Below are 12,179 nucleotides of genomic sequence, written 5' to 3' on the forward strand. Positions count from 1 at the left end.
CTTTTAAAAACCAAAACAACTCATCAATAGTGAGCTTTACACGTTGTAGTGATCTTAACAAGGAGTCAAGGGGTGAATCTCCTCTCACTAACTGAGACTCATGTAGATTGTGAATATGCTCGCTGACAAACTAAACAAGAAACTAAATACACATCAGCTACTGATACCGGTCAGTGGTAAGACTTTAGACTTTGGACTTTATTGTCCCTATGAGGAATTTCCTCTTCACCGCACTGTCTCTGTCCAAACAGACAATTCCCACCAAAGAACAGCACATACACAAAACAAAGAAGAGTTCACACTCTGGCCTGTTCAGCGAGGATTTTTGTTCAGGGCCGCCATGAAAGCAGGGATCATGCTTTTCCCAAGGCGAGCCCTTCTGCACCTCAGTGCTCTGTCCATCCGTCGAGGTGGGTGTTCAGTGTGATGTCATGTTCTGTTGAGGTTGCAATGTGTGCAATGGCCCAAATGGACTTGAGATTGAATAGGTTTTAGACCTTTTGCAAAGTGACCATCAATAATAACTCATCCATTCATACACGTTTATACACCTTGACTTAAGCAGCAGCAGAAATGAAGTGTCTTGCCCAAGGAGACATCAGACATGTGGCTGCAGGAGCTGGGGATTAAACTCCCGACCTTCTGGTTGAGAGACAACCGACTGAACCACTGAGCCACAGCCGATTTCTGTCAACAGGGCGGATTTTGGCCAAAACCGATGTTTTAATCGGTATATTTACGCACCCCTAGTTTCTCATCTCTGTTTTGTTTTTGTGTGTCTTGTGATTGTGAATTGTCCTATCTAAAGGCAAAAAATATCCTACTAAAAAAAAGGTATTGCTTGCTGTAATCAGAAATGAAGTGTCTTTCCGCATCGTCCCGTTAATCACTCAGTCCAACACCAACTCAGTGTCAGCGGAAACAGACGTTTAAGATAATTATAAAGCAGCAATCAGTCTTTTTGCTGAAGGTTTTTGTTTGTTTTGGTCATTTAGAGGAAGTAGAATTTATTTCAGTCTTTAAACAGCAGTTTAAAGTCCCACATCCAACGAAACCTTCAATCCCAAAGGACTGATCTGCTCAAAGTTCTTTTGAATGAGTCCTCTTCATTGATTTGTAGTTTATTTGTGTGAATCCTACATTCATAATTGTTTTCAATGCCTGTATACTTCTTCTCTGACTTCATTCTTTTTGTACATGACATGATTTGTAGAGAACGTCGGTAACCAAAGAATAATAATCTGATGCTGCTGTGAGATTTTTTAGCAGATACTGAACGCCGGTTTGGTGTTATTTTTCTAACAGATGTACTGTGTGGTGTTCTCATTGGTGTTCGCTGGTTAACAAGGCCGAGCAGGAAAAAGCCTCCTCACAAGTAGGTCACGATCACATAACACAAGTTTCATGCAATGGCACACTAACCTACATCTGCTCCAGAGACCATTCTCACATTTTCCCCATGACAGAAAAAAAAAACAAAATTGATTAGCCCTGTCATTTAAATGGTTTTTGCTCCAGAGCTCAGTCTCTTTACGGAGAACTTCTCCTGTGTTGTTTATCACCACGGAGACGTGATCCTTTGTCTGCTGTGTCCTCACTGGCTCGGACTCAATCCACTCATTCAAATGTCTACATATTCTGACGCTCCATAATTTTCATCTTCTACATGGAGTTTGTTCAATCTGACATGACAAAGTTGTGTTTCTTTAGTTTTTTTTGACAGGCTAGGATGTTATTCATCCAATGGGATCAGATCCAGACAAATTGAACCCCCGTATCTACAGAAAATGTTGATAAAACACCCCAATTAGTGCAAGAAAATCCACAAAAAATGGAAAATGAAAAAACGTTCACGGGCTGGAAAGTGAAAAGTACGCAAAACAAAAAATGTTTTTCCCCAATTAAAATCAGCGGTTGTGCTTTATAATATATAAAAATAAGGAAGCAGTGTGTGTCCTAACTCAGATCTAGGAGAAAACTAATTGCCATGAAAACCATTCGGCTCAGTTTATAAAAGAGGAGACCTTTGGCAGCCAACATTTGTGATTTGTCGTCGCCCCCTGTGGTGAGGGTTCAAATCCCCAGCTCCCGCAGCCACATGTCCGATGTGTCAGGACACCATGATGAGGATAAATGAGCAAAAAAGAAACGCCAACTAGCCTGACATGATGACATGACAGTAATCTCGCTGAGGACTGGCGTTACAGGAATACCTCGCTGTTAAGTCGACCATTCACAAAAACGGGACGGGATAATCTCTCTCGGTCTAAATCGCAGCTGAACCATCCAGCTGGACGTTGAAGGTCCGTAAATTTGCAGGTTAAAAATAACGGTTGTAATTGGATGATGGTGTGCCATATAGACCTGCAGGACAGCTGGGCAGGTTTTTAGTGTTGATGTCTGAGCCTGGGATGGTTATTAGAGCTGCAGACATGTGAACTGTGACTCTATATATGGGGACAGGTCCAATGACTTTCTAATGATTTAAGATTGCAGTTTTCTTTCAAGGATCGGCTCCCCCAATGTCAATCATTTGGAATTACAAGCCTGGTAGAAATGGACCATGAGGGGGGAAAGATGTGATCGTTTCAATCTAAATTCAGGAATCTGGAGGGGCTGCAAGCTGAGCTGCCACTAATGACAGCATCTCAGTTTTTAAGTTTATGATTTCTTCTGTGTTGCTGTTTTGTGCATATATGTATTTAAAGAGGCCCCATCCTACACACAAGATAGTTTTACTTTGATTGTTTGTTCATCAGGTGGTTTCAGACCAGTCAACAAATTAAATGGGTTCTTCCTCTCACTCACTGACCCCTCCCACCATATTCTTTAGAAATCAGGCCACTGTATTGTCCTCTAATCCTGTGGCGCTAAAAACAAACAAGCTCCATTTTAAAAAAAAAGAAAAGAAAAAAAAACATTCACGGCTTCACGAGGTTATAACACATCTGTGTGCGCCTGAGCAGAAATCAGTGACCTCAATTCGGTTTGATTTGTCTTGAATTTTAAACTCCGTGCATCATCTAGTGACCCCGTTACGCAGCTTCTGAGCTTCTTCTGCAGATAATAAAAAATAAATCTAACAAACGCAGGTTGTAGCCTTGAGTCTGACGGCTGAAGCGTTTGGGTCGTACGTCACTGACTCGGCCCAGATAAGTGGGACACATTCAGCAATTTCCTGTCCTCTTCAATAGACCAAATACAAATCCAACCCCCCCCCCCCCCCGGCCGTGTGATGGTTGCCTTAAAAGCTCCTACCTTCTCTGGTCCAAACAAATCCAGAGCATTCAGGAGCAGAATCTAAAGTTAGAAGGAGGACATACTGGCTGCTGCATTGTTGTCAGAGAAGCCAGCACTTCAACACAGCATGTTTCCTTCATGATCAGATAGTAAGATACCTTTATCATCTTACTCTCTACACATCTCACTGATTGATCCCTTAAGTTGAATTTTCTCTCTTGAAGAGTGCAGTGTATTGTTCTTTGATAAGCTGCTGCTGTAACAGAATGACTCTTCAGTTTTGGGGGTATTGAACATGAAATGAGATTATTTGCTGACGTCAGCGTCCCCGTGACGATGACCAATCGTTCCTCAAGGCTGACCTCCTATCAGTGAATTCGATTAGCTCCATGAAGTCAGCTTTTAAAAAACAAAATATAATGTCAAAAATAAAGTGCATTTCATAATCAGTGACCTACAAATTATGTTTTGGAATCTGGGAGGGGTGACCATGCAGGCATGTGCGTCACTGACGTGTGTTTCCTGCCCGGACCCTTCCACAACCGCCACCAGTCTGTTTACAGTTTTAGCACCTTGATCTGCTGGGTACCACTGGGTCAGCGACTTCTTAATCGACTATTTCTGAGCGGGGGTCTACAAATAGCACCTCAGTAAAACGGGCCAGCGAGCATTTAACAGTGGAGTGATATTGACCATCCTCCCCATGGCTTTTTAAAAACATCCCCACGTGAACAAGCATACGTTCCCATCGACACGGGGGGACAGAGAGCCTGTTTACACACCATTTGATCCCTCAGCTTGTCCACTTTTTTTAATAACCTACTTACAACCCCCCCCCCCCCTCCCCCCCGAGGCCTGCTTGGTTTAGAGAGAGGGCAGACTTCTTCTTTAACCCGCTCATCCGTTCACATCACATGTACAGCCATAAGGCTACTTACAGACTGACCTCTATGATGGGGATTAGGTGATCTGGGACTAAAACAAAGGAGCGCCCTGTGGCCTGGAAATCAGCCGCGCAGCTGTTTCCAGGTTGTTCAATCTTATTTATTTTGTCCGTCAAATCCACTTATATTTAGAAGGGTCAAAGCTCAACTCATAGCCTAAAAAAAGAAGTCCTAGCATGATCTGACTCGTGTGAAAACAAAAAGATGAATGAAGCAATAAGAAAGCTTCACATGCAAACACGAGGCTCCAAAAGCAGAGAAATGCTGACATCATGTGGTGAGTTTAGGCACTGCAGCCTCTTTTTTTCTCCTTGGCTCTTTGTGGATGACTCACAGCTCGCCGCAAAATCTCTGCTACTCACTGTCTTTATTATTCAATCCAGAAAAAAAAAAGAGGAGACTATGTTCCTTTTATTTATTCTGATTTTATCAGAATTTAGGTTGTCAATCTTTTTGATACCAGAAGTTAAAAAAAAAAAAGACAGAATCTCTGGTTTTGTAAATGATTGATCGTTTCAAAAAGCACCAAAGTTTAAACTAACTAACTGAAACAACATTAATGTCTTACTATTGAGGTCGAGAGTGCATGCTGGTCAAGTTATGCTGAGAGCGCCACCTGCTGGATTAAACGGCAAACTACTTCAGACGGCCTGATGTAGACTGAACAGTCCGAATGTGAACGTTCTCCCCCAGCTTCAAATCAATGTTTTCCTGTCAGCATTTACAATTTAACATCCATACAGAAAAGTTATAATCAAACTCTAAAATGTAACAAATTAACTCCCTTTTTGCTCCGTTTTTGTCTCCACCCCCCTCCTCAGCTGCCATTAAAAAAAAAAAAAAAGGGTTGTCCTACCTCCACCTGTTGACTCCGACGTTGGAGGATCCTGCGAACCACGGGTCCAGGAAGTAAACGCAGCGCACCGTGCCCGCCCCTTTGACCGCCTCTTGTAGTGCCGGGTTGTCATGGAGACGGAGGCCCTTGCGGAACCAGTGGATGGAATTAGGGGCCATCTTATTCTGTGGCAATAAAAGAGAAGAAGAGTCATTGATGGATCTCTCAGAGCAAACAGCGAAGAAGACTGAATGGTGGTGAAATGTTTCTGAATGAAGTCAGCAATTTGTCTCATTTTAACAGAACATAATGTTGTCGTTTTTTTTTTTCACAGCTCGCTCGGAGCGAGTTCACAGCAGGAGAGCTATAACAGAAGGATCCAAGCTGGAGCGGCTGCCAACAGAGTGGGACGTGCCAAGAACATACCAATCTGAACAAGAACACCAAAGAAGTCTGTGACTTTCTGTCTTCAGCACATGTCGAATAAAACTCAACATTTAATAAGACTCAGTATCCTGATGTTTTTACATGTGCAAGCCAGGAGAGGAAACTGTAGACCAATCACAGCGCTTGTGGTCTTGTGTCTTTTTGGCCGTTGGTTAGAATTTTGAGGAGGTGCACGCCAGGCTAGATTTCTGTGCAGGTACAGGGCTAAGCGAACCTGTGGCAATATGCTGCGGCCTAGATTTGAAAAAACAAAAAGCTGATGGAGACATTTTAGCGCTGAGTACGAAAAGAAGACTTAAAAAAAATAAAAAGTAAATAGCCGTTAATGAACACAGGCCCTGAATCATTACTTTTCCAAACCCTTTCAACAATTCACATAAAGAGAAGCTAACGTTAACTGGTTCCAGTTTTTACACTTTTTTTTGCTTAATGTGCATTCCTGTATGAGTTCTGATCAACACAGTAGTGACATGGATGCAGTTTCTTCTGGTTCCGTGTTTCCTCTGTGGCTCTGAATCACCGACAGTAACACGATCATGGTCTAAAGTCCAGCCCTTGACGAGTTCTACTACATGTCACCACCCCATATCTCTCTATCCAGGTTCCTTTCTGTGCCCTGGAAACGTTGCATTATCCACGGAATAATCCAAACCTGACACTGCTTTAATATTCATCACCTCCTCGAGGCTCCCCCCCCCCCCCCCCCCCCACCCTGCAGTTTGGGACATTGCAACATACCGTTCTTTCTGCTTTGTTTTGCATGCTTGCATTTAAATGAAAGCAGCTGCGTGATGAAACATGCAGCAGTACGACTGGTTTAGCATGAGAGATGTTTTGAACACATGATTACAGTCTTTCCAGAACAACGACATGTTGAGTGATTTTTAAAGTCATATTATATACGGGATGGATAATTGATTTAAAGAGCCGGTACCAGGAAAAAAAACATGGAAGGTTTCAGGATTGAATCAGGGGAAAGGAAGGATTTACCTGCCACTAGAAGTTTAAACAGGTGTTAGTTTGACACCTCTGTGCGTCTGAGGAAAGCAATGATCAGCACTTGATTCTTTATGAATTTGACATGAGGTCGGGCTATTCCTGTCACCGATGCAGCTGGCCCGAGGAGAACACACCAGATGACGGCGGTGAAATAAAAACAGAACGTTCCTGGCAGCAGCCGTGCAGCCTGTGACTGAATGAAATGGATTATTATCCGAGGATAGCCTCCCTGCAGGTTAATTTGGTTTAAGGCTGGATTTAGCCGGCACTTTGTTGGACCTGCACGCTCCATTCAAAAAAATAAAAAATAAAATACGATTCAAAGAGCATTAAGCCATGATCATACAGTAAACCCAAGGTTGCCAGGACAAGGACTATTAGCCTCTGTACATGGGGCACGGGACATAACCGCTAGGCCATGAGCATCCCAAATGATTTCAGCTTTTTTAGACATTTTTTTTTTTTTACTGCTTTCGACGCTTTTGGAGTGAGGCCAAATCTTGTTGCAGGCAATTTGCCAAAACGTATTTCTTATTGGGCTCCACAGCGCTCCATGCACCGCATTCCAAAAAATAGATCTACTATGGGATGTTTTAGAACTTTCTGATATTAGCCGGCAACCTCCGGTTTTGAAAAAGGAAGCCAAATCAAAGGTGAAAAAAATCCTGCAGTTTGTCGACTGCCCACTAGGGGGCTGCTTGCTGCAGAAGCCCCAGAAGTCACACACACCCCCGTTCTTTAAAACGGATGACTTTGTGTAATAGATGATCTATTGAATCAAACATATTTTTAAACATTCAACCTCTTTGGAGACTTTTGGGACATTTAGAAATATGTCAAATATTTGGACGAACGACACGACCTAACCCTCTTCTCTGCAAGACATCAGGAGGTAGCAGGCACATCGAAAAGGTCATTGCCTTTTCATGTTCTGATTCACTCGAGGAGATAAAATCATATTTTTGCTATCTTCTTACACACCTTTTGAATCAAAGTGGAACTGGGTCACACTTTGAGTCTGCTGTATTGTGCATCAATCCAACCACAGCCAGCGGCCTCCTATTTGATCTGCGACTCCTAAAATAAACCCTTTATTGATCAAATCCTGCATAGTGGTTAATCACTGCTGCATTAGTCATTAACACTCAGAGACTATAATGAATTAGTCACTGCTTACTGTAAGACTGCAGTACCTCTATACGGACACTAGGGGGAGTTTTCATTATCTGCACAGACATTATGCCCAGAAAGACTTTGAAAAGGATTCCCAAACTGTTCCCTGTGTGCTGATACGGCTCCTGTGATTGCACTGCATTCATTCATTCATTCATTCATTTCCTTAGAGCATTTGTTTCTGCAGAGCACGATCCCAAACAGAAACATTACTCATCATATTCTCCACTACATTGCTGATTTCTTTTTTGCAATTTGCTCGTTGCTCTGGCACCCAACAGTATAAACAACGGTTTGAATGCAGGTATACAGCACTTATCCACTTATTTTTTCAGTCTCCATGGAGGGTCTAAATCCCCTCTATTTCCCACCACTAGTTGATTTAATAAATTAGGACTAGTACAGCATACTGTGATTTTATTTTCCTAGGAGGGTGAAGGGATGACCTTTCCTATACTCTGTCACCTTATTGGCTAGTATTCCCTAAGTAAATATGCAGGAGTAGTCTTAAGATGTCACTGTTTATCCTCTGCTGGACGGGACACTTAAAGAAAAAACATTTGGGGGGGAAATGTTAAGAGTTTACCCACTTGACTTCACCTCTGCACATTTGAGGAGAGCATCTGTGACGTCACGTATGATGTCTTGTCTTATCTCTTGTCTTCTTATTTCTAAAAACACTAACCCCATGTAGAGCACACTCTGAATAAAAGCCTCTGCAGTAAATAGAGATTTAAATCACAGTGCAGATGGGTGAAGATGAAGGCTCTAAATAAACTGTTTCAAGCTTTAGATGAGTTTTTAAGTCAATTAGGACGTGAAAAAAAAACAATGCATATTTACAAAAATCAAATAACTATTTAAATATTTGAATATATAGACATAGCTCTTAAAACAGACATTTGAGGTATATCTTTAAAGCTTATCCAATGTGACCTTAATGAAATATTGTATGAGACTGAATGTGAAGTACACAGGTCAGCTCCACTGTAAACATTAGAATTCAGTAATAATACTGTGATTTTACTCAAAGTTACACATCTGTTCACTTCACATTAAGGCTTAATAACATTTTTAAAACCCGGGTGATGTGTTGAACATGTATTTCAGGGCTAAATATGAAGTTTCACGTCACAGCGGAGGCTCCTCTGACTTCTGCAAATGGAAATTAGGTCACAGCACCATTCTGAATGAGGGACTGGTTTCATAAGAGTTAACAGCAGAATAAAAGCCCAACAAAGACGACCTGAACATGTCACTGAGTGTAACATTTAAAGGGTTTAAAATGGTTTGACATTTAAAAAAAAAAGTCTTTAAGTTTAAGTGTATGTCAAGGAAACAACATGAGGGCAGCAAAACGGGGTCACCAGAGTGATCCTTATGTAAGTGGCGGCGCTGTTTATCTAGTTTTCCTTTAAAAGTAACCCATTAAACCAGTCAAAAAGAGCCGGCTTACCTCGTACTGGTTCCCCGGAGGTGATATTTATGTCAAGCCCAAAGAAAGGAGCATTTCTTCCCTACGTTTCGATGTGCGGGGAAGTCTTGTGGATGCGTGTCGCCCGTGAATCCCTATCTCTCTGTACCTACTTTCCAGCCGCTGCACTAGTTTGTTTCGTAAGAGTTCAGCTCACTGCGCATGCGTCGTGTTCTCGTTCCACTCTCGCGCTGCGTTCACTGAACCGCGGGAAGAACAACAACTCTCAATCCTCTCCACGCGACAAACGAGCAGTTATCGACGTCATCTGTGGACAATTACAGGAAATAAAACGACACGACTACGTGGGGTAGCTGTTTCTACTAATGCTGCTGAAATAGAGTCAAAATAATAAATCATGCGTGAGCAATTTCGTTGTAATTAAGGGATTATAACATTTGCGGATTGAGTAATGACGGTAACTATGGCAACAGAATCAGACAATTCGGAAAAAAATCAAAAATAAGTTGTAATGTTTATATTTTCCGATTGAGAGTTTAACTGAACCTGCAATATAACGTGTGAAAATCATATTCGTCGTCTTTCCCACAGTCATGGAACGCAGCACGAAAGTTGTCAAACGTGAATGACGACGTGCTGCGAATCCGGCGTTCCCATTGGTCCGCTCGTCCCTCTTTCTGGACGATGCCGGGTCACGTTTGGAAGGCATGGAAACGCGGAAGTCCATTCACAAGGCAGAAAGTGGCAGCAGCTGAGGCTGTGATGAGTGTGGGAAGATTATTTAATTAAGAACTGCTTCGTCTCTGACAGGCACACGACCCAATGCTGTGTTCAAGGCTATTTAAAGAGGGAACTAGGATGTTCTAACTGGTGTCTATTTGTGTTTTTAAATAAAGAAGAGTTTGTCAAAGGCTGGGCTAAACATAGTTGGCAATTACTCCAAAGGTAAAGAAATGTGTTCCCCCCTCTGTTTGCCTTATTGCTATACAAATATGTAGAGACAATGATAATGCAAACTGAGCCCCCTCTCTTTTAATTTGATTCATTAAAAGGTATCATTTTATTTTAGCATCAAAATGTAATAATAGGATTCTGACGTGGATACATGGCTTCTCCAGTGTTTTAATGCTTTGAATCTACTATTTAAATAATAATGTAGCACTGTAAACTTGATCCTGGTTCTACAAGGGCGTAAATGGATTCATTGCACCCTCATTTGTTTGTGTCAGGAAAGGAGCCACGGGTGGGATTTGAGAAGTAGGTGCAAGTTTTCTTGAACTCTGTTACTGGTGCAGCATTTTCTTATTCCTCACGCTGCTAAAGCTCCCCTTTGCTTTTTCACTCCCCTGCAGCGGTGTTATCACCCAAATTAAACATTTGAGCGATGCCCGCTCTGCGTTTGCTCCACGTTCAACCAAGGAGGCGAGCGACATGCATGTACGGCAACACCACTTAGACTTGTCCTTTATTGTAAGTGACAATGTTTAAAAATAAATAATACAAAATTGATCACAAAAAAAAAGAAAAGAAAATCTGACAGCTGCAAAAAAGTCAACTCAAGTAAAGTACAGACACTCAGAGAAATGCTTGAGAAAGGCACTGTATGCTAAATAGACTTTGTCACTAGTGTCCACCACTGATAACAGGGTGTAAACATCTCACGCATGAACAACATGAATATGACGTATGTGTTTCTGATGGCACACGTACTTTGGCTCAATGTTTATTGTGAACACTTCTCCTTCAGATAGGCTTTCTGTCAAAACACTTCCACCATAACAAGTGCTGTGGGGGAACAAAGAGCACAACAATAATCACCACACTTCACACAGCTGTGACCAACACTTTGGCTTTGGCACATTTGTAACATTAATGGTTTGATAAGTGTAAAACCCATAAGCTCGCGTGAAGGGTGGGGTACAACTCCTCCATCGTTTTCTCTTTTTTTTTGCAGTTTTCTGTCTCTTATTTTTTCTGTACTCTGCTCTTAGAGCCTTTCTCTTTACTGCTCACCTCCCCAAAGTTGATGCATCAAAAATAACTTATTTTGTATTTTTCTTTCAGTGATGCACTAGAGGCTGGCTGCAGAAGGACAGGAAGTCACATACACACCACAGTCAAAAGAGCCAGTTTTTAAAGCAGAAATAAACATCTTTACAGCCTGGTTTAAAAAAACAATGTTGGTCTGATAGCACAGTTCTCAGGGTCACCAGCAGGTGGCTTCCCGTAGAAGAGACTTCAAAGTTTAAGACAAAAAGGTTTCAAACATTCATCAGGCTTTTTGTGAAGCGGTGCACTCACAACCAGTCCATTAATATTTACAATCTTTTGGCTTTATGTGTTTTTGGGCAGTAAAAAGAGGAATGTATTAATATTGCACAAAATGCACACATTGGTGACTGACAACATTTTTTGACTTCTTCACAGACAGATTGCACAGTGTAAATAAGTCCAGGGCCGGACTAATCACTGATGTTGTTGTGCAGATAGTTTAAGGCTATATACAATATAACCACACAGTCGTTGTGAGCTAAACCAGAATCTAAATCAGGAACTTTTGTGAGTAATAGAATGAGAGGTGGAGGTTATTTTAACCCGGTTTTGTTCTTTTTGCGTTGGGCAGCAACAAGATTTACGTGGATGCTGTTTGTGTTTGTCTCTGCCATCTGACTGCCTCTACCTCTCCCTCTCTTTAGCTCGCCCAGCAGATGGTCGAGAATCTGTTGATTAAAGAACCAGAGGAGACTCCAAAAGGTTGCATCATAAGTCCGACCTGTTGTCATTTATTCTGTTCAGGAAATGTCCAATGTGCTTTATTCTTTAGCCATAGAAACAATTAGCTGACGTCTAATTAACATTTTATCATATAATTATATTATTTATACAACAAGAGTCGGACCTTACAGAGAAAATAATTCCTGAGAAGATTTAAAAAGAGGCACATACACAGCAACTGTGTTGTTTTATTTCCTTGAAAGAGATAAGCTTAAAGCCATGTGACCTTCATTAGAGCACACCTCCAGATGGTACAAATACTTTGTCTGCTTCTCCTTGGACAACTCAGTCATCAAAGTGTTGAACGTAATTCATGATGCAGAAACTGTCT

At 41.6% G+C, this 12,179-nt stretch overlaps 1 protein-coding gene across 1 annotated transcript in view; it reads right to left on the reverse strand.

The window, feature by feature from the left end:
• Positions 1–9,254, reverse strand: part of LOC109996375 (cryptochrome-1) — a 28,242-nt gene extending 18,988 nt beyond the window's left edge. The window contains exons 1-2 of the mRNA XM_020650456.3: positions 9,095–9,254; positions 5,041–5,204 (exon numbers count right to left, since the gene is read on the reverse strand). Of these exons, the coding sequence (XP_020506112.2) occupies positions 5,041–5,198 (158 nt within the window). The 5' untranslated portion in view covers positions 5,199–5,204; positions 9,095–9,254. The remainder of the gene's footprint in view (positions 1–5,040; positions 5,205–9,094) is intronic.
• Positions 9,255–12,179: the final 2,925 nt, after the last annotated feature.

Source organism: Labrus bergylta, chromosome 12, assembly GCF_963930695.1.
Source record: "Labrus bergylta chromosome 12, fLabBer1.1, whole genome shotgun sequence".
NCBI lineage: Eukaryota > Metazoa > Chordata > Actinopteri > Labriformes > Labridae > Labrus > Labrus bergylta.